Source organism: Dermacentor silvarum, chromosome 6 (genome assembly GCF_013339745.2).
Source record: "Dermacentor silvarum isolate Dsil-2018 chromosome 6, BIME_Dsil_1.4, whole genome shotgun sequence".
NCBI lineage: Eukaryota > Metazoa > Arthropoda > Arachnida > Ixodida > Ixodidae > Dermacentor > Dermacentor silvarum.
The window spans coordinates 16,260,108-16,286,882 of record NC_051159.1 but is presented as its reverse complement, the minus strand read 5'-3'; the positions used below and the strand labels follow the sequence as shown (position 1 = coordinate 16,286,882).

General features: G+C 46.4%; 1 protein-coding gene across 1 annotated transcript in view; it reads right to left on the bottom strand.

The window, feature by feature from the left end:
- Positions 1-26,775, bottom strand: part of LOC119455307 (tight junction protein ZO-1) — a 212,745-nt gene that overhangs the window by 52,772 nt on the left and 133,198 nt on the right. The window contains exons 15-16 of the mRNA XM_037716704.2: positions 23,732-23,837; positions 11,930-12,025 (exon numbers count right to left, since the gene is read on the bottom strand). Coding sequence (XP_037572632.1) covers positions 11,930-12,025; positions 23,732-23,837 — 202 coding nt within the window. The remainder of the gene's footprint in view (positions 1-11,929; positions 12,026-23,731; positions 23,838-26,775) is intronic.

Genomic DNA, 26,775 nt, shown 5'->3' with positions numbered 1-26,775 from the left:
CCATGCAGTGTAAAGTGCCTCTGTGACTTGTCTTTGCACCCGAGGCACGGTCACAGTCAGATGGGGCAACACCAGGGAAAGCACACATTATAGAGCCAGAATGCTCATTAAATAACAGCCATGACTCACTGTTATCAACTAGTCTATGAACTACCCGCCATAGTTGTTTAGTTGCTTTGACGTTACGTTGCTAAGCACGAGGTTACGGGTTCAAATTCCAGCTGCAGCGCCTGCATTTCAATGGACGCGAAATGCAAAAACGCCCATGTACCATGCATGGGATGCACATTAAGGAACCTCGGGTAGTCGAAATAATTCCAGAGTCCCTCACTACGGTGTGCCTCATAATCAGATGGTGGTTTTCGCACGTAAAACCCCAGAATTTAATTTTTTTTTTACCCTATCAACAACTTTTTTTGTGCATTTATACCTTGTTCATATGAAAACTTACTATCCATACAATGGACACAGCAATGCCCATAGATGGCCACATTCTTTAGACTCACTAATCTACAAATCATGGTCACTGACCAAGTCAAAAAAGTGTTTTGACGTTTTGGAACCTGTACAGGTTCCTTGTTCACAATGCAGCGGACGTAGCATCGTTGTCCAGTTAAATATGCAGTATATGACGTAATGAACGGGCATAAACTTGAGGCATGTTTCCATCTGTCCTGTTAACGGTATCTGGCGTCGTCTGTATCAGCAGAGATTCTAGCAGCAGTCTCGTTGTCGGATTTTTTCTCTTTAGCCATGATTGCAGCATTTTCCAAGCGATAGAGTGCTGACTCTTGTGCACATGCTCCGCCAGTGCGTTGTACACGTGGCGGTGATTTTGAACATCGCGCTTGTGCTCTTTCAGTCGTCAAATGAAGTTTCCTGTTTCGCCAATATAACAAAAGTTGCAGTCTTGGCACGGGATCTTATAGATTACCCCCGGGAACATTTCGTCCCGGGGGTAACTTATGCTCCAGTGAAGAAGAACTCCAAAGAGAACTTCTTACGGTACGCCAAGAACTGTCCAATAACGGCTATTCGGCTGCTTTTGTTCGCAGAATCGAAAAACGGGTGCTGAATCCTCAGCCATCCGAGAAACGAGCTTATCAAAAACGGGCCAGCATTCCCTACATACCGGGTATCAGCGAAGCGCTTTCAAGGATATTTTCAAAATATGACTTACGCATTGCGCATGTGCCATCTAACAAGCTCCGCAGCAAAGTTGTCAACGTGAAGGACCGCTTACAAGACGAAAAGTTCCCGGGGGTAATCTATAAGATCCCGTGCCAAGACTGCAACTTTTGTTATATTGGCGAAACAGGAAACTTCATTCGACGACTGAAAGAGCACAAGCGCGATGTTCAAAATCACCGCCACGTGTACAACGCACTGGCGGAGCATGTGCACAAGAGTCAGCACTCTATCGCTTGGGAAAATGCTGCAATCATGGCTAAAGAGAAAAATCCGACAACGAGACTGCTGCTAGAATCTCTGCTGATACAGACGACGCCAGATACAGTTAACAGGACAGATGGAAACATGCCTCAAGTTTATGCCCGTTCATTACGTCATATACTGCATATTTAACTGGACAACGATGCTACGTCCGCTGCATTGTGAACAAGGAACCTGTACAGGTTCCGAAACGTCAAAACACTTTTTTGACTTGGTCAGTGACCGTAATTTTCATTAACCCAACATGCTACCTGACCAGACGAGCTTTCGTCGAACTCTTGACTATCTACAAATCATCACTATGAATAGTACTGTGTGCCCTGTGTTTTGAACCTAGAATAGGCTATAATGAAGGGGTGATCCATTTGCTAGGATGGGAACCATGTATGTCTTGTATGCATGGCAGGGACTGATTAAACTTATATGTGCTGGGTGTGCTTGCTCAATTACAACAAAATAAATTTCTGTTTAAGTAACACATTAGCAGGCTTTAAATTCAAATGCTGTATATAATGACGATATGTTGCTGAACATTTAAAAAATTTTTAAATCTAAGAAGTTGAACAAAAATTTCGACATGATAATTAATGGTTTTACTTGTTATAATTAGCGTTCTTCGGGCAACGTAGCCTCTTCATTGCTGTCATTAACCCTTAAAGGGGCCCTGAACCACTTTTTAGCAAGGTCGACAACTGCATTTGAAGTTAAAATACGCTATTTCAGAAATATTCTGCGACAAAAAGTTCTTCGATGTGTTCAGGAGAAGCGGAGTTATTGGAAATGAAACATACCGTTTGCGGTGCTTCCACTCCTTCTTCAATGACTTTCACTGCAAAGGTTACGGCGGAGCGGGGCATGCCCCCAACCATGAGCCTGACTGAAGGTAACCGTTGCACGCAGTTCAAATTTGATTTGGATGTTCACGTAGAGGCCCCTATTTCCAATTTTGGCGCCTACGACGACCAAATGCGGTTGTCCTCACTGCAGTGTGCTCAGCCTGTGGACTCGTTGCGGCGCGCCACGGTGGCCGTGGTATCTACGCTACATAGCAGACTGCAGCTACCTACCTGCAACTGCTGTGCGTATGTGCAGCGTTTCCGTTGTGCACAACAGGGCTTGAGTGTGTGCTCAGGCTTTGTCCCCCACCAGCTTGACCAACGTCGAGTAGCCACATCCAACTTGCGCATTTTGAAGTGCTATCAATTGCTCATTATAAAGCGAAGTCTGCCAAGTCGTCTAACCAGGAGCAGCCAGGAGTGAGCGCGCACGGGTAAGCATGCGTGTGGTCTGACCTTAAGTTTCGCGTGGTTCGAGGCTAGTTAAGTGTTCAAAACTAGTCGAAATTAGCGAGACCCGATGGCTACGACACCGATAAGCAGGGTGGCCAAAGTTTAATTCCTATGCGGGCGGCTGCGGCACAGCGTGAGCAGACGATAGTTGGCTTCTTACGGAAGTATGTAATTATTATTGACATCGAAAGCACATTTTCGCTTACTTCAGCCTGTTTATTAAACTGTGTCAATAAATATACACATTAGCAGTAGGAACACTGATCTAAACACCTTTTTTGATTGATGTCAACGATTGACAAATAGCAGCTACATATCGGAATCTGCGATACAGTTAAACCTGGATATAACGAAATTGACAAATTCTCGAAAAACTTCGTTATAAAGAGGATTTCGTTATATACAGGTTCGGCACGAAAATTCGAAAAAGAAACGCTTACCATATTTACTCGATTCTAAGGCGCCCTCGATTGTAACACGCACCCGTTTTCCGTTTTCGTCAAAGCACCCATCCTTGTAATGTCACACCAGGTACTGGATGCGTGGACGCGTGTCGTTTCACACAAGCGCAAGGCATCGGAAGCGAAGAGCGAGCGTCACGATGGCGTCGTAGCGTCGTATAGTGTTACAGTAGAACCCCGCTGTTACATTCCCGAGTGCTGTGTTTTCCCGGCTGTTACGTCGTTTTCGGGCGGTCCCGGCACAGCTCCCATAGAACCCAATGCATTGGTAACCCCGCTGTTGCATCACAACTGCGGGACCGTTCCCGCATCATACGTTGCGAACTGCCACCCCGCGCCGGCCCGAGCGGCCATTTTGAATTTTCATGTTGCTTGGCTTGGTGACTTGATGATGGCATTGGCCGCCCAAAGTGCCAGGGGCAACAACTATGACGTATTTTCGGTTTCCGCCAGCAAAAGTATGGCCCTTGAGATCCGTATTTGCTATCTAAAGATAGTGTCTATGACGCGTTGTTGGTTTCAGCTCATAGATGTTCCGTGTAATGTTCAAGGGCGATAACGCTGTCACCGCGCGCCGTATGCTGTATGTGCGAGTGAAAACGTGCGAGGGGAGCCGACGACCACGTCTAAATGTCGCGTGCGCAAGAAAGAAAAGCAGGGAGGCAGCGCGCCTTCTTCCGTTGCACTCGAGGCACTGGCGAGGAAGCGAGGGGGGAGGGATAGTGGGCGGCGTTGTACTGTACTCTGGCATCAACTGCGTACTGCACAGCAACGCGCGGTACGCGGGCCGTATCTTGAAAGCGATCTGCATTGGGGCAGAGTCAAGGCAGTGTAGGTGCGTCGGCGGCTCATAGCTTTCTGCGTGCTGTGTGTTCTCGGCGTGCAGTTTGCGTTGAAGCGATAAACAGCACGAAGGTCACTTCGCTCTCTTGTGCAGCGGTGCTTCCATACGCCGCCAGCGTTTGACAGTGCGTGTCCGCGCTCATCGAGTGTGATGTGCCACAGCGTCTGCCAGCACGTCGGCAGCATCAACTGGAAAAGGAGAGTGCCGGCTTGGCGGGCTAGGCCAGCTGCAGCAAGCAGCAGGATCAGGTTTGAATGAAGGAAGGGGTAAGGTCACGCCGCGGCGGCAAGATTGCCGGGTCGAGGGATGTAGGCCCGCCTCGCACACGCTCGCACACACGCACATGTGCGCTCGCTTCGCATTCCGTCGCGGTGGAGAAGGTGCTTCTGGTTGCTGCTCGCGCAAAAATGACAAAATCTGGGGCGAAGTCTCTAGGTTGTCGGCGGGGAAAATTCGTTATATCGAGGGGTTCTCCCGCTGCCACTTCGTTACGTAGAGGTCTCAAATACATGTGCTTTTATGGAGTAACGGCGGGGAATAGAAAAACTTCGTTATATCCAAGAAGTCGTTATATGGAGGTTCGTTATAAGCAGGTTTAACTGTATTACGAAATAAAGAATCCAGAAAAGAGTGAGGAGAAGGATTCTGTCGAAATAAGAGCGTTTGAGAGAAAGGTGACTTCGCACTCTGCTTGTGAGATCCACTGACTGCAAAATTTGGCTGAGATGTTCACAGCAGCGTACACTACCCGCGGACAACGTTGTTTCACCAAGCCTGAGGGGTATTTCAGGGCCCCTTAAAAGAGACACTAAAGACAAATATTAAGTTAAGCTACAGTGATAGTGGTGTCAATAGTGGACAGAGCTTTAGTAAGCGAGAAATTGGGGTAAATTTAGGACACAATTTGACACTCTACTGGGACATTCAAGTACTAGACCGAGGATGTAGGAACTTCTCATTATAATTGTGTCACTAGTAGTCAACCACTGATAATAAAAAAATCATTGCATTGCATTATAAGACTTAAGAAAATGCTACTTGTCCAATTCTATTTGATTCTTAGAAAAAAGAACTTATTGACGTTACCCTTTACGTGGTGAGTGGACAACAGGTGCCGTTTTCGCTCAACCCCGTGCCGCTCGTGCTCTCATGTTCTAGCAGTTTCTGTATCATGTAATACTGCGTTTGATTTGCTGTCTCGCAAAGCTCACACTAAAGAGTCAACCACATGCACGCAATATTGAAGCGACAGCGACGTGACAGTTGGACCGTGTAGCACTGTTGTGTCTCGCTGTGGGACCACACACGTGGGCACGACATCGCGAAATAAAGTAGTGAGAAACTTACCCTGTTGTCTGAATAAATACAATCGTGCAGCCATAAAAAAACTAGAATGTGTCACGAGGCCAACATTTTAACCAGAGAGTACTAGACTCAGTTTTAATATGCTGTCATCATCAGTAAATGTTCATTCCATGCCGCCAGTAGTAAATGCTGTGGCGCCCATCTGATAGCTACAAATCAAAACACTCATGACTCTATGACTTCATACTTTGTACTTGGTCTGAGATTAGGTGAAGTGAAGGCTCAATTTACCGTTTATTTCTTGCTGTCACACAAAAAGACAAGAACAAATTCAGATCAAAACAGGTGCGCTGGTTGTTGTCATGTTGTTACACAATCAGGCAGTAAGAAACAGACATCCGGGCAAGAATCGAAATTCCTGCAAGCGGCAGAAAATTCTGCATCCATATTATGCCTTCGGATGCTGTCGGCTGTGCTTAATTCACTCGGTTGCTGGCCGTGCTGTCACATTTTACAGGGGGGGAAAACGTAACACCAGCTGTCGGGTGCCATTTTACTCATCGACGGCTTTAAGGGGCAGTGACGGCATATGCAACATCGCACTTTTTTGCTCGTGGCGGGTGATTCAAATTGCGCTACAGGAATACTGACCCTTCAGATGCAATGTTTTATTAAACTAAGCGTTTGCTTGGCACAAGACGTATGCTGTGGGGTTTATAGAATGTAATTTTTACACTCCACATTGACATGATATTTGCCTTTAGTGTACCTGACGTCCTCAGAGTTCATGAGAAGCTCTTGAATTTCAGCATCATTCAAAAAACATGCAGTTGCTGCTTCGCCATGTCAGAAAATCTGGGATGCAACGCTAACAGTTTTTCACGCATCTGTCGTATAAAAACCAAACCTACAACAAAATTTTAGTTGAACAAGTTTCCGAGTTTGCAAACAGTCTGGCGATGTTTCACATGCACAAATTATCTCGGGCACTGCCAGGGGTGTGTGCATGGGCATCGAGACGAGTATACAGTTAAACCTGGATATAACGAAATTGACAAATTCCCGGAAAACTTCGTTATAAAGAGGATTTCGTTATATGCAGGTTCGGCGCGAAAATTCGAAAAAGAAACGCTTACCGTATTTTACTCGGTTCTAACGCGCCCTCGATTGTAACGCGCACCCGTTTTCCGTTTCTCGAAGCACTCATCCTTGGAATGTCACACCAGGTACTGGATGCGTGGACACGTGTCGTTTTGCACAAGCGCGGGGCATCGGAAACCAAGAGCGAGCGTCACGATGGCGTCGTAGCGTCGTATAGTGTTACAGTAGAACCCCGATGTTAAGTCCCCGGGTGCTGCGTTTTCCCGGCTGTTACGTCGTTTTCGGCCGGTCCTGGCACAACTCCCATAGAACCCAATGCATTAGTAACCCCGCTGTTGCGTCGCAACTGTGGGATCGTTTCCACATCGTACGTTGCGAACTGCCACCCCGCGCCGGCCCGAGCGGTCATTTTGACTTTTCATGTCGCTTTGCTTGGTGTCTTGACGATAGCATTGGCCGCCCAAAGTGCCGGGGGCGACAACTATGACGTATTTTCGGTTTCCGCCAGCAAAAGTATGGCCCTTGAGATCCGTATTTGCTATCTAAAGATGGTGTCTATGACGCGTTGTGGCCCTAAAATTGGTTTTGGCTCATAGACGTTCCGTATAAAGTCCAAGGGCGATAACGCAGTCGCCGCGCGCCGTATGCTGTATGTGCGAGTGAAAAAGTGCGAGGGGAGCCGACGACTGCGTCTAAATCTCTCGCGCGCCTTCTTCCGTTGCGCTCGAGGCACCGGCGAGGGGAGGGGGGGGGGGGGGGTAGCGGTCGGCGTTGTACTGTACTCTGGCATCAACTGCGTACTGCGCGGCGGCAGGCGGTCGCGCGGGCCGTATCTTGAAAGCAATCTGCGTTGGGGCAGAGTCTAGGCAGTGTAGGTGCGTCGGCGGCTCGTAGCTTTGTGTAGCTTTGTGCGTGCTGTGTGTTCTCGGCGCTCAGTTCGCGTTGAAGCGATGACAACAGCACGAAGGTCACTTCGCTCGCTTCTGCAGCGGCGCTTCCACACGCCGCCAGCGTTTGACAGCGTGTGTCCGCATGTCCGCGCTCATCGAGTGTGATGCGTCACAGCGTCTGCCAGCACGTCGGCAACATCAACTGGAAAAGGGGAGTACCGGCTTGGCAGGGTAGGCCAGCTGCAGCAAGCGGCAGAATCAGGTTTGAAGAAAGGAGGGGGAGAGGTCACGCCCGCGGCGGCGAGATCGCCGGGTCGAGGGATGCAGGCCCGGCGCTGAGCCGTGCTCCCTCAAGGGCTGCAGAAGATAGCGTCAACCTTTCCCTTTCCCCACGAACCACTTACTACATGCAGGCCCACCTCGCATACGCTCGCACGCACGCACATGTGCGCTCGCTTCGCAGTCTGTCGCGGCGGAGAAGGTGCTTCCGGTTGCTGCACGCGCAAAAATGACAAAATTTGGGGCGAAATCTCTAGGTTGTCGGCGGGGAAAATTCGTTATATCGAGGGGGTCTCCCGCTGCCACTTCGTTACGTAGAGGTCTCAAATACATGTGCTTCTATGGAGCAACGGCGGGGAATAGAAAAACTTCGTTATATCCAGGAATTTGTTATATGGAGGTTCGTTATAAGCAGGTTTAACTGTACTTGGTCCCCGCACTTAAAATGGTTAACAATAGCACATGAGAAGAACTGGACGTTGGAAGCTCTTAAAGACACTTTTTTACTTGGACAACTACATGCAGGGTCTGGTAGACACAGGGACAGGCCTTTTAAAGACCTGCATACAGTTGCATCCTTTGATAATGCATGGCCTTCAAGACTGGACTCCAAGAGAGCCGTCGCTGCGATTCGAACTCCTCTGATTATTGAGCGAGCGCTAATTTCCAGTTCGCGATGTGGGCGCTGATAAGCCTGTTTGAAGAGCTTACGTTGTGTGGCGATTAGAATTAATTTTGTGTGTTTCCGCTTGCTACAAAGAGGTAGGTCAGAGCATCATCATCATCAACAAACGTATCATGAAATGCATTACTAAAGGCGCCTAACAAGTGTCTTCTCACTTAAATCATAGTCATCCTATTGCAAATATAGACACTTCAGCCGTAAGTTCTTCATTCCTTCCACATGCAATAAAATATTGGAATGCCCTACCAGATGACATCGCCTCATGAAACGGCCGCATAGCTTTCCGCGAAAAGCTAACACAACATTTTTCATAACCATGCTTTCAATTCTGCATAGCCTCCATTATCTTGCCCACATGCAGGAAATGCCAACCAAGTGTGCTTTTGCCTTCGATGCTGTTTGTGTTAGTTTATTTTTAAACCTGGCATTTATTATTTTATAGCTTTTTTCCTCTTCTTTTACTGTTTCTTATGTTAGAAACCAATGTACATCCTTCTCAAATGTTTCCTTTTCTTTCTTTCTTTTCTTTTTTCTTGCTGTAAAGCAATGTCAACCACAAATGTACCTTATGGCCTATGGGCCTTTACGGTGAATTAAACAAAATGAAATGAAACACGGCGCATTTGTGTTTCCGCTTCTGTAGTTTTCTGCGTAAATTTCAGCTGTGTCGCAAGAGTTGCCACATTTTCTCCACTTCTGCTGTGTTGTGTGAACACAATTCCTAAAAATCTTGGCCATGTGCGCATCTCGGCTAGCGTACAAATACAGTGAAAGAAGTCATCGATTAGACTGATTACGCTTCGCCGACCGCTTGAGCTGACGCGCAGACATCGTATTCTAACAGGGATGATAACGAGCCCACTTCAGTGACAGTTGTCGAATCCCGGAATGTCGTCCACAGCTATGTTGAGTGCAACGGTGGTCACTGTGAGATGCCACGCATGATTAGCAGGCCCTTGGTGCAGCGAACTGCCACATCAGGCAATCCAGCATGAATGATTGAAGTAGTCCTGCCATACAGAAAATAAACGTGGCATGCTTGCGTTGCAGTTTTGCCCGTCTTTTTCTTGTTTTTTTTTTTTTCTTCTTTCTGAGTAAAGCTCTGACCACACATACGCTTGCCAACAGGCACAAGCTCACGTCTACGTGCTTTGCACCTGCCGCACCTCATGAGGAGTGGCGGTTTGCATCTACAAGAGATGCGCGACAGCGCGCGCTCACTGGCCTCACTCACAGATGCCTCGGCAAATGCCACTTCGCACTTTGTCTTGATAGTGTTTCAGAATGCTTCAAATCTATAAACATAATTGTTATAGTTTTAGAGCTGTTAGATCAGCACAAAATTTTTGTTATTTTTTTAAAGCGCTTTCTCGCATGATATAAATCCGCCACAGTGACAGTTGATTGCACCACGCCATGGCGGCATAGCCAAGCGCACCGACATGAGGCAGCCCAAGTGCAATAACAGACAGATAGAACTTCTATTGATAACTACCGACCTATTGCCATTCTTTCATCGTACAGTAAAATCATAGAGAAGTGTATTGAAAAACGATTATCTAAATATCTAACTAAGTTTCGCATTTTATCCCCTCAACAATTTGGTTTTCGTGCAGGCTATTCAACGGATTTCGCACTACTCTCCCTTACCGATTATATTAAACACGCGCTTGACTCCCGTTGTTTTGCCGGAGCCCTATTGATTGACCTCTCTAAGGCATTTGACTCTATAGTTCATAATATACTATTAGCTAAACTTAACTCAATAGGTGTCGTAGGTAGTGCACAGGAGCTGATTAATAGCTACTTATCGAATAGACAGCAAGCTGTTTGTGTCTCTAACTTCCTCTCCACTTTTAAATCTATTGACAAAGGTGTCCCGCAAGGTTCCATACTGGGCCCGCTTTTATTCTTAAGCTATATTAATGACCTAACCTCGATTTTAACACACAGTCAACCTTTCTTGTACGCAGATGATACAACTATAGTTACTAAAGACAAGTCCATCAATGCGCTAACCATTAAATTGTCCTCTGACTTCTATAACATTCAGAACTGGTGCACAGCTAATGGTTTAACACTTAATACCAATAAAACACAGTTCATTGTCTTCCATTCTAATCATAACGCTCTTTCACCTACACCCGCTATTACTATCAATGGCCACAGCCTTCTCAGTACTACTAAGTGCACATTCTTGGGAGTAGTTCTAGATGCTCATCTCAAGTACCATCATCACATTTCACTTATAAGGCAGAGGATTGCTCATGGTATCAGAACATTAATTAAAGCACGACCATTCTTCAACTTGCAGACTTTGCTTAAACTGTACTACGCCTTCATCCACAGTCATATTACGTACTGTATCACGTCATGGGCGAATACCTATCCATCTCATATCCTTCCGCTTCAACGTCTCCAAAACCAAGCCATTCGCATCCTAACATTCAGTTCACCGGTCACCTGCGCGTCCCCACTTTTTCAGCAACATAGTGTACTAACAGTGTGTAATTTATTCAAATATAAATTGGGGATTCTCGTATTTAAGTATCTTAACGGTACCATAACAGCCAACGTTTTGGAGAAATTTCAATTGTTAAACTCTAATCCTACCAGGTTTGCCTCAAACAACAACTTTTTACTACCACATGCACGCACTAACTACGGCAAACATACTACCATATTTGCAGCTATCCAATTTTGGAATTCAATACCACTAAGCACTAAACAATTGTCATTAGCAGCTTTTAAAAAAGAACTTAAACATCTTATCTCGCAATCATAACTCATCTGTATTTCTATATCGGCGTTCTCTTACATTTAGAGCTATTACTGTGTGCGTTATTTTCACATTTATTACTCATGCACATTGGAGTTGTTTGAATAGCTATATATCATTAATTAACGTCATTTTGTTCCCAATCCTACTGCCATTTTTATTGTATGTTTCGTTATTTTCATAGCTATGTATAATTACTGAACGTTGTTTTGTTACCATTTTACTGGCATTTCTTATTGAAGGTTTGCGTTGTTTTTATTAATATCAATACTTAATGCTTTTTAGTTGCCATTTTGTTGTACTTATCAACATGCAATTTTCTGATAGGAGGTCCCCTTTCAGCCTTGTGCTATGGGACCTCCTTCTGTATATACTAACCCCAATGCGTGCATATTTCTTGCGACAAATAAAGATTTTTTGATTTGATTTGAGACAGGAGCTGTTCACCGGGATCACGCCACGTTTCGACGCGTACGAGCCATGCCACACCGTCTGCACATGCAAGGGATCACGGATGCGAGCTTGCGCATATCTGCAAGCGTACATGTGGTCTGGGCTTAATTATAAAATCCGCTTAATTTGAAGATTTCGAATTAAGAAGGTTTCACTATACTTCAAATCATTAAAGAAATTCAAACTGATGTCATCAACCCAGTCTGCAAGTAACCAAAGGTATGAACCACTTGCTGTTGAAGGCAGAGACACTTTCAAGCCTTTCAAGAGCTGAACAGGTTCCTAACTACTGGAACAGTGTTCCTGCAGTAATATTTCAGCAAGCTACACCTGCATGCTGTACTATTTTAACATAACAGTGGTGTAGACTGTGTTAACGTATGGCACTCACCCAAAGGACGCCGCCCATCATTTGTCAGCAGTGGCCGACTGCCCGTTTCTTCGTACAGGTCAGACTCAGGTCGTCCATATTGCAGCCGTGTCTCAACTGCACAAAAGAGTTGCAAAGTCCCACATGCAAGACCACATCTGAAAAGAGTTCAAACTGACCGTTCCCTTTTAGTAGGCTCCAACTCCAAAGATTGCCAAGTCGAAAAATTCACACTCATCATAAACCCATTTTATGTCCACTGGGGAACAAGAGAAACACTCGGCAATCTCCAGTCAACCTTTTCTTTTGTCAGCAGACTCCCTCCTATGCCCGCTAATTTCATAATCTTGTCAAACTACCTTATTATCTGCTGCTCGTTTTTTCTTTCCATGGCACTTATCCGATTACTCTAATACTACACTAGTAGTACTGGTTAAATGTTCCGTCCAACTGCACTCCTTAGCACTGAACTCATTTATAATACTATTAGCTGTACTTGTTTGTTCTATAATTCACACTTGTCCTTTTTAGTTGTTTACACCTACCAATTATTTTTAAGTTTAGATAGAGAGAAATGATGTGATACTCTTGCACTGAGAGGACTGTATGCATGAGCCACAGTTCCATGAGATTCTTGGCATGAGCAGAAATTTAATGGCCCATGGATTAATGGATGTGCACTATGTAAAAACAATAACTGCATGAGTGCTCAACTGCTGGTTGTCTCAACTGTTTAGCTCATGTATTCTGCACATGTGCAGAATACATGAGCACGTTACAATATAAAATATGCACATATTACAATACAATATGCACAATATGCACATACAATATGCACATACAATATGCACATATTCAGGGGTCCTAAATAAATAAATTGTAAGTGCCACTAGTGTCAATGCTTGCTTTCTCTCTGTTTGTGTGCGTCCTTAAGGCCTTCAGCACTGCCTCTCATAGAAGACATAAGGCTTGTACAAAACTGCACTTGTAAACTAATGAGTGCTGATTAAGTGTCAGCTACACCACTAACTTGTTTGTGCTCAAATTTCGCACATTTCACAGTACATGCTCACTGGGCCTATTGTACAGTGGTCAAGTGCTGTCCACGGGACAACATTAACAAAAGAAGTTTTAAGAAGGCTTCAGTGACAGCCGAGACAGAGGCAAATAAAATGTTGAGAGGCAATGCTGCATGTTACCATCTCTGCATCGGAGGTCCCGTTCCATCGACCAGCATCCGTAATTCCTCCCTTGTTTAGGAGAACATGCTATTAATTAGTTCATTATTTCTACAGCACAAAAGACGAAGACTAAGGGAGACACAAGAAAATGACAACAGGGCCCGGCACTGGCTTCCTTTCCAGCCTTCTGCCATATTGAAATTGAGGGCCCACATTATGTTTACTACATTAGGAGCCATGCCTCCATACCGAATGCTCCCAGAATTTCCTGATCGTGGCTGCTGCTGCCTTAGAATGTGCATATGAGACCACGTGTGCGTGCACCAGTTTCCATTAGGCTGTGGACACAAGAATGAAACTGGAGAAATAATAGCCCATCGTCTACTGCCTCTCAGCATGCATCTGTCTCTGCACCGTTCTTCCCTCAACAAACATAACCTTTGTCCTTGTGGCATCCGTGTGTCAACGCCTCACAGCATGCATTCACATGAACTGTTATTTGCATTTAGGCTTAGATTGTGAAAAGTGTAGTGCATGAACATAAATATTGCATCACATTAAAGTTGGGATTGGTAACAGTGCCTAAACATAAACACTGCACGTTGCATAGATGACAACACATTGAATTTAGTTTCACAGCATTGAACTTCATGATCCAACTTGTGCGTTGGACCTGCATAATTCCCAGTGGTGGTTTTGTGTGCTCTGTGTTGGACGGGAGCTGTTCACAATGCTGCTGGCTGTTTGTGTCCTGCAGGCAGTGGGTGTGATGTGCGTGTGGCAAGAGCTTGTGACATGTCTCTGCTGGTGGGGAAAGTGGCTCCTCTGAGAAGAAGGGCACTCAGCCCTTCATTACACTTTTCAGCTGTTTTCACGGCATACATGACAGTACAGACGAATCTCGATAATTCGAACTCGAAGGGGCGCAAAAATTTGTTCGAAAAAAAGAAGGACTTATTTTTGACGTATTTGTGCACCATAATGCTACGCACAAACGGTGCGAGTCGTGAAATATCCCAACGCGCAAGCACAAAGCGAGCGAGGGCCATGAAACTGCTCACGCCGGCCGACGCTCGCATCCCGATAGTGCCTCTTCCTCTTCACAACCACAATCTCTCTCTCTCTCGCATCCTGATAACGGCAGCGAACGAAACTTCAGGGAGCGAGCGGCGCCAGCACGGTTACGCGCGCGCGTGGAGTCCGTCGAAGGTGAGGGAGGAGGGCGGCAGGGAAGCGCATTTGGCCTTGGCAACCCCGTCGCTTCGGTGGCTCCCCTCGCCCTCCCTCTCAACTCCCTCGTAGCTCCCTCACCTTCGACTGTCTCCGAGCGCGCCCGGCGCCGCTCCCGCCGGCCCGGCGCCAGCTTAGCCCGCTTCCCGAAGTTTCATTTTCTGCCGTTGAAGTGAGCGTTTGCCGGCGTGGGCAGTTTCATTGGCCGGACTGGGCCTCCGCGTTGCTTCCCTCTGCGCCGCAGTTGGCTGAGATGTCGGCACGCACACGCGTGTTCCGCCGCGACGCAGAAACGGCGATCTTGCCATTTTAGAGAGTGAAATTTTCACCGCGGTATTTTTTTCTTTCTTTTTTTATTTCTCCACGTGGCGTTGAGGGGTCTCTCCTAAGCTTTTGCGTTATGGCGGTGTCGGAGCAATGCCGGTCGGAGGCACCGCCACATGATTTGGCGTGCTGCTGAGAGCATTGTCGGTGCACGGTTATGTTCAAATTAACCGTCGCAAATGCTTTTGCGTTCGAATTACCGAGCATTTTCGCTCATTGGAATACGCATAACTTCCATGGGACCACAGCATCAGTTCGAATTAAGAGGAAGTTCGAAATATGCGTGTTCGAATTAACGAGATTGGACTGTACTACTTTGCAGACACAATCATCAACGAGCAATAGATGCAGCCAACATGTCTGTTTGCTATCCCCAAGACTGGTGAAGGGCTCTTTAATAGTGTGTCTTGGTGCATTTTTTACTCTGTCCAGAATAAGTAACCATGTGGTCTTCATCATCATCATCAGCCTATTTTTATGTCCACTGGAGGACAAAGGCGATCTCCAATTACCCCTGTCTTGCTCTAGCTGATTTCAACTTGCGCCTGCAAATATCCTAATTTCATCACCTCACCTAGTTTCCTGCCAGCCTCGACTACCTGGACTGCGGAGGCCACCCGCCTTGGGTGAAGAAAGAAGCACTCTTTCTCACTGATTCAGATTATTAAATGTTTATTCTCTCTCTCTCTCAACAGCATTTCTCTTACCTTGCCACCCATTGTATAACTCTAATGGTCCACAGTTATCTACATGGCCTGCCCAGCTCCATTTTTCTTCTCTTAATATCAACGTGAGTATCGGTTATCACCATTTGCTTTCTGATGCACATCACTCTCTTCATATCTCTTAACATTACGTGTAATATTTTTCGTTCCATCGCTTTTTGTGCAGTCTTTAACTTTTTCTCGAGCTTCTTTCCCATATGTTAGCACCGAAAGAAAGAATGCAATGATTTTACACTTTTCTTTTCAACGACAGCGGTAACCTCCCAGTAAGGATTTGGTAATACCTGCCGTATGCACTCCAACCCATTTTTACTCTTCTGTAAATTTCCTTCTCATAATCAGGGTCCACTGTGAGTACAGTCGCCAACCGATTTTCCGGACCTTGCGGGGATCGAAAAATAGTCTGAAAAATCGAACAGTCCGAAAAACTTGTTCACCCCAAAAAATAACATTTATTAGTCTTAGAATGGCATAAAATAATCTCTAATAATGCCCTGCCTCCTACTACGCTTAAAGGCGATCAGATTTGCTTGGATTTGCACAAGACTGACGTCGTCTCCATATACAGTCGGCAAGAGTGTCACCAAGTTGGCGATCTCCGTTGCCCGAGATTGCCATGGACATTAAAGAAACAAGCCCCGTTACTTCGCACCACTTGACTCTCGCAAAGGCACAGGAGGTGGCGTCGATCACACAAATGTGAAGCTGCACGAACACACACAAAGATGTGACATCTCGGAGACACACCTGCTCTGTGGACACACCACATGCAAAATAGCACCCGAAACACAAACTAATCCCGCATTCAGTGATTATGACGATAGTGCTGACAGAAAAAAGAAAGAAAAAGAAAAGTGCCCGTCCCCTGGAGCATTCTGTCAGCTAAGGAAGAGCTTCTAAGACCGGAGCATGGTGCGCTCTCTCTATTGATAGCATGTGCCTCCCAATCTTGGTGGCTATAGAGCATGCTACCGGAAGCCAAGCCTGGCCAAGCCAGTGGAAAATAGAACATGAAGGCCGGCAAGATCGGGTAGCGTGGCTTGGTACGAAGAGATTTACTTCGAAAAATCAAACTTCGGGCCTAAATTCATCGAATCAATGGGTCACAAAGATGCATTAGCTCTATGATTACCCTGACGGTGCATTTATGAAGCCTGGAATATCCAACGACCCTGAAAAATCCGTCAGTGACTGCACAGGGTTTTCCATTGAAAACCGTGTATTTTTTTCACGATTTATCCCCTTAACCATTCTATTATTTTGACGATTTTTCTGACCAAACTGCTTATTTAAAAAAAAATTTCGTACTGAACATTTTCTTTCTAAACAGCAAGTTTTCGGTGTTGAATACTAAGTCAAATTAGCATATTAAAGTCTATTAGTGCTCACGATAAAGGAGACCAGCAACCTGCTGGTAATCAACAATAAAAAACAGAGCAAGAGCGCTGTTTAGAAAGTTTTACCAAGTCATTGGGGAATGTTATATTGAACACCTTACCAGGGACGCCTAGAAACGGAAGCCGAGGAGCCTTCGTGGGGATATCCTTCACATCGATGCACGGCCAATGATGTGCACTCGTAATAGTGTCTTCTGAGCAGTCTTCTTCATCTTATGAACTGCTAATTTCAAAGTCATCGCTATTGTCTCGCTTCCAGAAATGAAGTAAACTTCGGTTTCTGAAGCATTATCATCCAAAGAGCTGGACGACAGCGAAATGCTTCTTTTCCACGACAATGGATCAGAAACACATGCATCGCCTTCACCGGACGCCATTTCTTTAAACACGAGTTTCCCTCCAAAGAAATGTGAAACGGCCGTAGAAAAAACAGCAATTACCTGCCCAGTGCTGCCATCTACGAAGCGACACACCAACTAACCCGCAAACGAACATGTCTCCTTCAAAACGCTCAAAAGGAGATATTATCTCGAGTGGACGAGCTACATTCGTCCAAAGAGGTTTTGGGACAGTTCGGCAAAGATGAGCTGTGCTCGTCCAAAACAGTTAAGGGGTTAATGAAATAATTTAATGAAACGGTTTCGATTTAACAAAGTTTTCGGACAATTCAAGCATGTACTTGGAGCCTTTATAGCTGGTCAATCTAGCAAAACACTATAGAAATGTCAGCCGAGGAAAAAGTTACATGCAAGCATCCTTCCACATGCAAAGTTTGAGCAGCAAAAACGCAGTTGAAGGGCACGCGCCGGGACGCAGTCTGCAGGAAATAGCGCTGTGCGTAACAACTTACGGAGGCGGCGGGGCACATGGCAGGTCGGAGCGCTCGGAGAAGCACAAGAGCTGACGATTCCTTGAGTGCGAGGGGGGTGGGAAAGGGCGAGAGTGTGTTAGCATAATCAAGAGAGGGAAGGGGGACGCACGCACCTATCCCGCTCTGTCCCTCTAGAGGGCGTCGCCTCTCCTCTACCTTTGTTGTAGCTGCACATGGCCATCCATATGCGGGCCACGCACCGTATCTTAGAGCTAATCTTCGGCAAGTGAAAAGGTATTTGTGCCATAATCGTCCCGCCATTTTCGTCGGCCGACTCGCATTTTGCTGTCATCGTTACACCATCATCATCATGGAGGTTTCGTGATACAGTCATCATTACGCCATTGTCATCATACACTCGTCATCCCGTTGCCCTCGTGCTGTTGTCATGTTATCGTCGTCATACAGTCGTTGTCATGCATTCATTGTCTTACTGCCATCGGGATGCCATCGCGGTCATTCCGTTGTCATCACTATAACTTCGAAATCCGACTCTCCTCATGCCGTCGTCATCACGCTGTCGTTTCACCATCGTCATCACTTCAGTATCATCATCCAGTTGTCGTCATGCCTTCGTTGTCATACCGCCTTGTCAGTCCATTGACGTCATTCCTTGTTCATCATTCTATCGTAACCATGCTGTCGCCATTCAATCGTGATTACACCGCCGTGGTCATTCCATCGTCAGCATTGTGTCATCACCATACGATCGCTTTCATGCATCTGTTGTCATACCGTTCTCGTCATGCCTTCTTGGTCGTGCCATCCTAGTCATTCCCACTCTTCATTTGGTTGTCGTCACACCGTTGCTGTCACGCCTTCGTCGTGAGGCAGTCGTCATCTCATTGTCTTGATGTCATTGTCGTCATATTGGCGTCGTTATACCTTCGTCATATTTTAAAATCGACGTCTCATTGTTGTCATCGTTATATGCCTCTGTCGTTCCATTGAGATCATTCCTTCTTCATCATTCCATCGTCATGTGTCAGCGTCGAACAGTCGTCATCATGCCTCCGAGATGCTTATTGGCGACCTTGGCAAGCAAGCAGATGATATCGGAGTATGTGGCACATAGCCGAAGCAACGAAAGTCTCAGAATTACTACGACAAGTGTCAAATAAACGTGACCTCAGGAATGTGGTTTGTCACCGCATTGCTCGACTGCTGTTCGCATTACCATCGACAGTCATCGTGAGATGAGTTCGGCCGTATTTTAAATTTTTTTATGTGTGCTGCACTGCTGTCATACCAAAGGGGTTGGGTCCCTTCTCAAGCTCCTCGGAACTTTCTGTCCCGGCTCCTTCTCTCAAGGAAATAATTTTGAATTTAATTTTGGACTTCGACTGCACTACCGTGAGCTAATATGACCACCGAGTCAAGCAGAAATAGCAGTATTTTCATTCTGAGACGTTGCTGGCATGGTTTCCAGCCATGCCACTGGCGCTCCACAACGCCGAAACTAGCGAAGCCTAGTTGATATGCCGTATTTACTTGCACAATGAACCCCCCCCCCCCCCACTTTTCCAATCAAGAAGTGTGTTCTTTCTTCTCCTCGCATAATGAAAGCACCCTGAACTTGCTGCCGGGAAGAAGAAGAGACACGGTACGATTCGGCATCTGACATGACGTCCAGGGGGTATGACGGTATCGGACACTGAATCATACCGTGTCTCCTACTTTTATTGCGATAGCAATTATGTGAACACTCCAGACGCATTTTTGCAGTTTTGCATTCTTGCATGGAAACGGGCCGCAGTATTCTCTGAATTGTTGGGTAATCGAAAAATGCAAGCTTCAATAAGAAAACATTTTATTTTGTTGAATGTGGGAGTCGGCGATGAATGATGCGGTTTCATGCCACGTCAACAATATCTCCACATCGGCGTTGCGAATTAACACTATCACACTATCACTAACACTATCAGAATTAACACTATCAGCTGTGGGGGCGGAGTGGACCCCACGACTGATAGTGTCGCCCGTAGTGGGACGACGCAATCATGAAAAGCGCTGGCAGTGGGGAGCGAATGCTTCGTCTGCCTCTCACTTCAACGGGTCTCCGAAAGTCAAGATGCGCAACCTGCAATACTAAAGGTGTGGGATGACAGCTTACATGATACCACGCCGTCTCGGCATGGCCACTCTTTGCACACGCAGCAGATTACCTCTAAAGCAGGGTGTGTGGCTGCGTATGCGTTTAGCCACGCTTAAGCCATGCACAGCTATGGCGAGACGTGTGCTAACCTACACCCCCCCCCCCCCCCGTCACCTCGCATGCGCTTGATCGCGTTATCACTAGCTTGCTCCCCTCCCCCTCTTTCCCTATGTTTGGTTTGCGTGGTAAGGTGGCACTCGTGAAGTAACCATCTTTCTTGTTTCACCTTCACACGCTTTCACTCGCACCTAAAGCACACAGTGCAATAGGATCTGATCACACTTGAAATTTTTATGGAGCATGATGCTGCACCACTTCAGCGATCGCTCTTATCACGCGGCGCGTGATTTGAGAGGTGCGTTCGCAAGCACCCGCTTCTAATTCAATCATGTGACCATCTGCACCTGCGAAAGTATTCATAATGATAGCCAATCTATTTTGGATTTTTTTATCGTTAGTAGCAACTTGCTTTGTTGAAATCCTTCTGTGCAGGTGTTTGAAGGTATATCAGATCATAAGATAGTGAGTTTAACGATGGAAGTGTGTTTCAATTCAAAACTCAAGAAAAAGGGAACAATAATTCCTATGTTTGCGAGCACTAACGATATTGAAATATTGGATGCTCTAGATAGTTCATTTTCCACTTTCACAACTCTGCACGACACCGGCAATACCTCCGTTGAACAGTTATGGTGTTGTTTTTTTTTAACTTGGTGTTGCGATGCATACCACAAGGCAGAAATGATCAGCGGCGCGTTGGAAAAGAGGAGGCAAAAAGATGTCGGTACTGTTTTCGTTCACTTGCAGCCTTCTTGAGCAGTGTGAGGGCGAGGCTGGGGAGAGTTGCCCGAGGCTGGGCACGAAGGCAGTAATGTCTTTAAAAATGTTGGCAAAGCATAGTGAACCAATACAAGGCTAGCGAGCGCGACTCACGAGATCACACACACACACAGCTCTGCTTTTCCACAGGCTAAAACCAGAAAAAACTGGGCAGTACGCCAGACAGGTGCTGCCATCTGTCGGGCGGCTGGCGAAGTAGACGTGAGAGTCTCGGAGGTACTGATACCTCATAGCAGTTGCTCACGCCGATGGCATAAACTACTATATTCAGTCATCCACGCAGTGCTGAAGTACCCCGCAGCTGCCTCGCCTGCGTGCGCTCTTGAAAAAGCAAGTTTACAGAGGAAATCACAAATAATTCTTGCACAAGTGTCTGGTGCAGAGCGATATATTCGCGCTACGGTTCGCGAAAACCTGACCGGCACATCCACGGCCACCCACTCTTCTTCGTCGCTTGACGCGGAAGGCTTGTAACCGTAAGCGGTAATATTTCTTGCCAAGTTGGAATGGTCCTCGTCTTCAGACGTGTACTCATCGCTGGTAGACGCGTGAGAACTCATATCCATGCTCGCGATGGCGGCGTCGGCGCGCTTCGAATGACCGCGGCAGGCAGGCTGGCTATCCAACAAGGGGGTCGTGACGTCACGCCTTCTATCTCCCACAGGTCGGGCGGCGAGGCGCACGCTCACAAAAACGCCAAAAATAAAGCCATTGGCTCAAAAATGAGCCAAGTGACTACTTCTTTTCGGTGTAATCACACACTGAGGATTCATTTTCAGCATTTTCGCAAAATTTTCAGATTTCGTGTCCGTATCCCTTTAAGGCTCTCAAGTGCCAGGCACTGCTGAGTAAATGATGCTTCACTGGTCCACAAAGTTAAGTTTAAACTGTCAGGCACTTTGCAAGCATTGAGCGTCAGCCTTGCTGGTTTCGACATCATTTTCTGGTTTTTAGTGCAGAAACTTCAGAAACAATTGACAGCAGAGGAGACACACACAAGCGCTTGTGTGTTTCCTTTGCTGTCCATTGTTTTTCAAGTATTTGTGCTAAACACTAGAAAATGATGTCAGGCACTGCTTCACTAGCCATAAAGTGCAGCTGGGTTTACACTGCATTCTCACTTTAAAATGCAGCAAATGAGCATGCCTGTGTGCCTAACCTACAATGTGTCCACACGGACACATTGATGGTATCACTCATCTTCCTAAAAACTTAGTTTGTTTAGTACTCAAGCCACAACTGTCAATATCTGCCCCCAAGTAACAATAGACAAGTTGTTTCATGCTCTCTGTTGGGGTCTCTGTTGGAATTGCCTTTAAGTTAACTTTACATGTGCAGGTTTCATAAATCTATGCATAATCCTTGAAGACATTTCGACTCCCATCTAGGACACACTTGAACCCCTTAAATGCCGCAACTTGTTACTAGCTTGCAGTGAGTCTATTGGAAGTTAAACAAAGGTCCCTGAACTGTTCAGGTTATTATAGAATTCAGCTGAACGGCCAACGGCAACAAATTTCACTTTGGCTAACTTTGTTATAAATGAGTAGTACAGTAGAATCTCGATAATATGAATCTCTCGGTATGGCGCAAAAATTTGTATCAACTGAAATGCGTATCACCCAAAAACATTTAAAGATCGGAGAAATAAAGGGGGGACGTGGCCGTGAAGTGGCTAACTTGCTCAAAATTTCTAATTCTTTATTTAATTAGTTTTTTTCCAGAATCCTCTAAGACCTTCCCTTATCTCATGGCAAATATAAGGAAATACACAGCAGCAGAAATTGAGAGAATTGCGTTATTATTGTGTGTTGTCTTTGAAATCGAGAAGAAAATTGCAGAAACGGCATCATGCCAGAACATGTAGAAACGGCGTGACCTGGCATGACATCGTTTCTGCGTCATGCTGGAGCACGTGTGTACGTGCCTCCGTCTCAACCACGCGGAGAAAATGGCAGTGAACCCTTCTCCTTTCTGCTTCCTCTATTTTTTGATCACGTGTTGATCTTGAATGCTATGGCTACGGCACAGAGGGAAGCAGCAGCGAAGGCCCAGTCAGTCGGCCCAGTCACCCAGTGGTGTCATCGTTCTTGGTGCTGAGAGGTGTTACGCGTAGACTAGGCTTCGGAGGGTGCGCATTAGTTGTTACGTTTGCAAGCATCATGGCGAGCCGGGGGCACGTATCAAAGGATCTCAAAACGGAGGTGGAGATTCTGCACGAAGTTGACAAAGGCACCCTTTGCAAGACAGAAATCGCCAAGAAATGTGACATCACAAACAGCCCTCTGACAACTTACACCAAGAACAGCAAGTCTATCATCGTTAGATATGAAAAGCAGTAAATCGAACCATCCAAGAAGAGGCTGTGGACAACAGCACATCCTCAGCTTGACACTCTCATCATGTGGATTAAACAGGTTCATAGCCGGAACCTCGCATTCATTGGGCTGATAATTGCAGCCAAGGCAAAGGAGTTCACAATCAAGATGACTATTGAAATATTCTAAGCATCGGAGGACCCTTCTGACCTCAGCGGCGAGGATTCTGACGCCAGCGATGAAATGACCCCCCCCCCCCCCCCTTCACCTAGTGCAACTGAAGTAGCGTCGGCGCTGGACATAGCCGCTCACTACTTCTCTTGCCAGCAGAATGTGGGTGCTGTATTGGAACTAGTTTGCAAGCTTTGCACGATGTTTATTGAGTCGCTGCAAGACAAACGTATGCAGGCACGTATCGCCGATTACTTTTGTTAGTAATGCATCTCCTGTAATTTGTGAACACGTGTGAATAAATCTTCTGGAACTTCCCACTCATGTATTACACATGTGCCACTGCAGGCAAGTCCTTCGTTCAATTAGTTTCCCTTAATTCGAACAAGTTTTCGGGTCCCTTCAAGTTTGAATTATTGAGATTCGACTGTATATCTAATACTGTCTTAAACAAGGCCCTTTATGTGGTCCAAAATTTTGTTGCAGTTAGCCTTTAACAGAGTTCATCCCCAAAGAAGCAAAGCTGCAGTTGCTACTCCAATTTATTTCCCTGCAACCCTTCACTGTGCTTCAACAGGGCTGACCAGTGCACAATTCAAGCAGCCACTTACGAGTGTTGCTTCGGCGGGTGCCATAGTCCTCCTCTGGAACACCACCACCACACGGCCGGCATTCGCTTGGTGCCTGAGACGGGCTGCAGCTGCTTGGTGGCCCAGCCTGCGAGCACAAAGCATGGTGTGAGGTTTGTTTGTGTTACACGTCACATGGGACAAAATGCTCGTTTACTCCTCACTAAACAACACTGAAGAAGTCAGCATTAATCAAACACAGAAAAAGCAAGATAAAAGAGCAACCAAGTCACACACATGAAAATTGCAGACAAATGATAGGCAAAAATAAGCTAGTAATGTAAAAGCATAGGCTAGTCGAATAATGAATTAATCGATGCTTTCACCTTAATAGACTTCATTTCTAGCAGCACAACATGTCACTTTCTATGTGCTTTCACCCTTGTCCACGTCCTATGTGCTGTTCTCGCCTAAATAAGAATAATCTATACACAGACCCTTCGCATTGTACCAAGGAGTCGACTAGGTACAGTACTCGTTTCATTCAAACTTCGCGCACCTGCTCCCTAGCACTCTGATCCATAATAATTCACATGGCCTTGAATTAACTCATTTTTGCAATTAATTAATGTCTCTGCCAAACCATTGCTACGACATAAAAAGCTAAAAAATTTATTCAGGACTGGAAATTTCACTTACTTTTGCATGGAGTTAGCTAATACAGTATAGACCACTTATAACGTAACCGCTTATAGTGCAGGACCGGATATAGTGCGGTCTTTTCAGACTCCCATTAATTTTCCCATAGCACTCCATGTATACACGTATCGCTTATAGTGCAGTTGCGGGAAACGAAATACCGGTTACAGTGCGGCTGCCTGGGAGTACAGAAGTCAGCGGAGACGGCGAACGCTCCTCTCAAACGGGCGCCCCAAGGAGTGCTCGAGGAAGAAAGAGACGAAGTGGAGGAGAAGGGCACGTGGTGCGAACGAACAGCCAGTGAGGCTGGAACTAGAATCTTGAGTGCGAGTCGAGTCGCGAAATATCACGGCGTGCATAGCGAGCGAGGGCCACGAAACAGCCAATGCTAGCTTCACGATAACGGCAGTAAACGAAACTTCAGCGAGCGAGCGGGCGGCGCCGGCACGGCACGGCGAAAGGTGCACGCGGAGACCATGGAATGTGAGGGAGGAGGGCGGCAGGGAAGCGGATTTCGCCTTGGCAACTCCGCTGCTTCGGTGGCTCCCCTCGCCCTCTCTCGTAGCACCCTCACTTTCGACTGTCACCATGAGCGCCCGCCGCCGTGCAGGCGCCGCCGCTACAGCCGCCCGGCGCCAGCTCCCCGAAGTTTCGTTTTCTGCCGTTATCGGGAAGCGGGCGTTTGCTGGCGTGGGTAGTTTCGTTGGCCGGCCTGGGACAGCGCCGCTGCTTCCCTCTGGGCCGTAGCCGCAGTGTGCAAGGTCAACACGTGACTAGAAAGTAGAGGAAGCATAAAGGAGAAAGAAGGGTTCACTGCCATTTTCTACTCCAGGCTACAGTAGCGTGGCTGAGACGTCGGCACGTATACGCATGTTCCGGCGCAACGCAGAATCGGCAACCTTGCTATTTGAGAGAGGGTGAAATGTCCGCCGCGTTTTTTTTGGTTTGTTCGCGCGCTACATTGAGGGGTCTCCCCTAAGCTTTTACTCTATGGCGGTGCCGGAGCAATGCCGGTTGGAGGCGCCGCCGCGTGATTTGGTACGAATTAACGAGATTTGACTGTAAAGTAAATTGAATGCAAACGTTCTAGCCGCATTCCTCGACTGTCGCATACGCGTGGCGGCTCGGTGCACATGTTTTGCATATGCGTGGGCCTTGAAAATTGTTGCTTTGGTTATAGTGCGGTACCACTTATAGTGCTGATATTCGCGACTCCGGCGACTTACGTTATAAGCAGTCTACACTGTATGCAGTACAGTAAAACCTCCTTAATTCAGATTTCACAGGAGCAAAAAGAATGTCTGAATTAACCGAAGGTGGAATTATTGAGGGTATCAAGAAAACAATAAGCAAATGCTTACTACGACAACACACTTTTATTTTCTGAATAAATCTACAAATCCTGTTTCTATTTTGCACAAAAGCAGTGCAGAAGCCGCAATTCTCGTTATGTCATGACTGAACAGAGCTCGCAGCAGCGAAGGCCTTGCAATGTTTTTCGCAGCACCACGGCGGCGCGTGTCTTCATCTGAGGCACACTTTTCACTACCGTTTGCACATTCCGATTATTTTTTCACCAATGAGCTGGCCGCCAACAGATCGTCATCCATCGTGATACAGACGGCGCTCTTTATCCTCGACAGCTTTGCACTGAGTCAACATGAAATTGCTGCAACCAATGCGGACAAAACCACAACCGATATCGATGTCATAGTGAAATAAAATGAACACTCGCCAAGGAAAGACATGTAATGGAAAATAAAACGACGTTTCGAGTCCCGTACGAGACTCTTGATCACAATAAAAGAAAACGCAGTGGCTCTTGTTCAAGTGTGGGATAGATGGCGCAGTGTGCGTGTGTAGATTTCGGGAAGATTCTCACGTGTCCTGTTTATCGCATGTTGCATCCTCTGAATGTGCAGCGATACAAGCATTAGTCTTGCAGGCAGTTTCTTCTATCTGGTGATAATGGATGCCGATTACCAGTCTATGCAATGACTTGTGTTCTCGTGATGTTCTGATAAAGCGTTTGAAGATGAGTAACCCTTGGCAACATCGTAGTGATGCTGTTTTATGCGTTTTTTGAAATTTCCAGTCTCGCCAACATAGGTTGTGTCACCATCTCTGCACGGTATTTTATACACTACACCGGGGTACCTTGATAGTTCCAAGGGGTCCTTTAGGTGCACCATTTGACCACGTAACTTGCTTGACAAAACATGCGCAACCCAAACGTCGTAGTCATTGAAAACTCTTCCTAAAGCCTCGCTTACCTGCGAGCATACGGAAGGGCTGTGCGTTTACACTTCTTTGTAACCGCTTGGCGGTTGGGCGCTGAGGCACGACGTTCCTGCTCTGTGAGCATTTGAGGCGGGTGTCCGTTATGG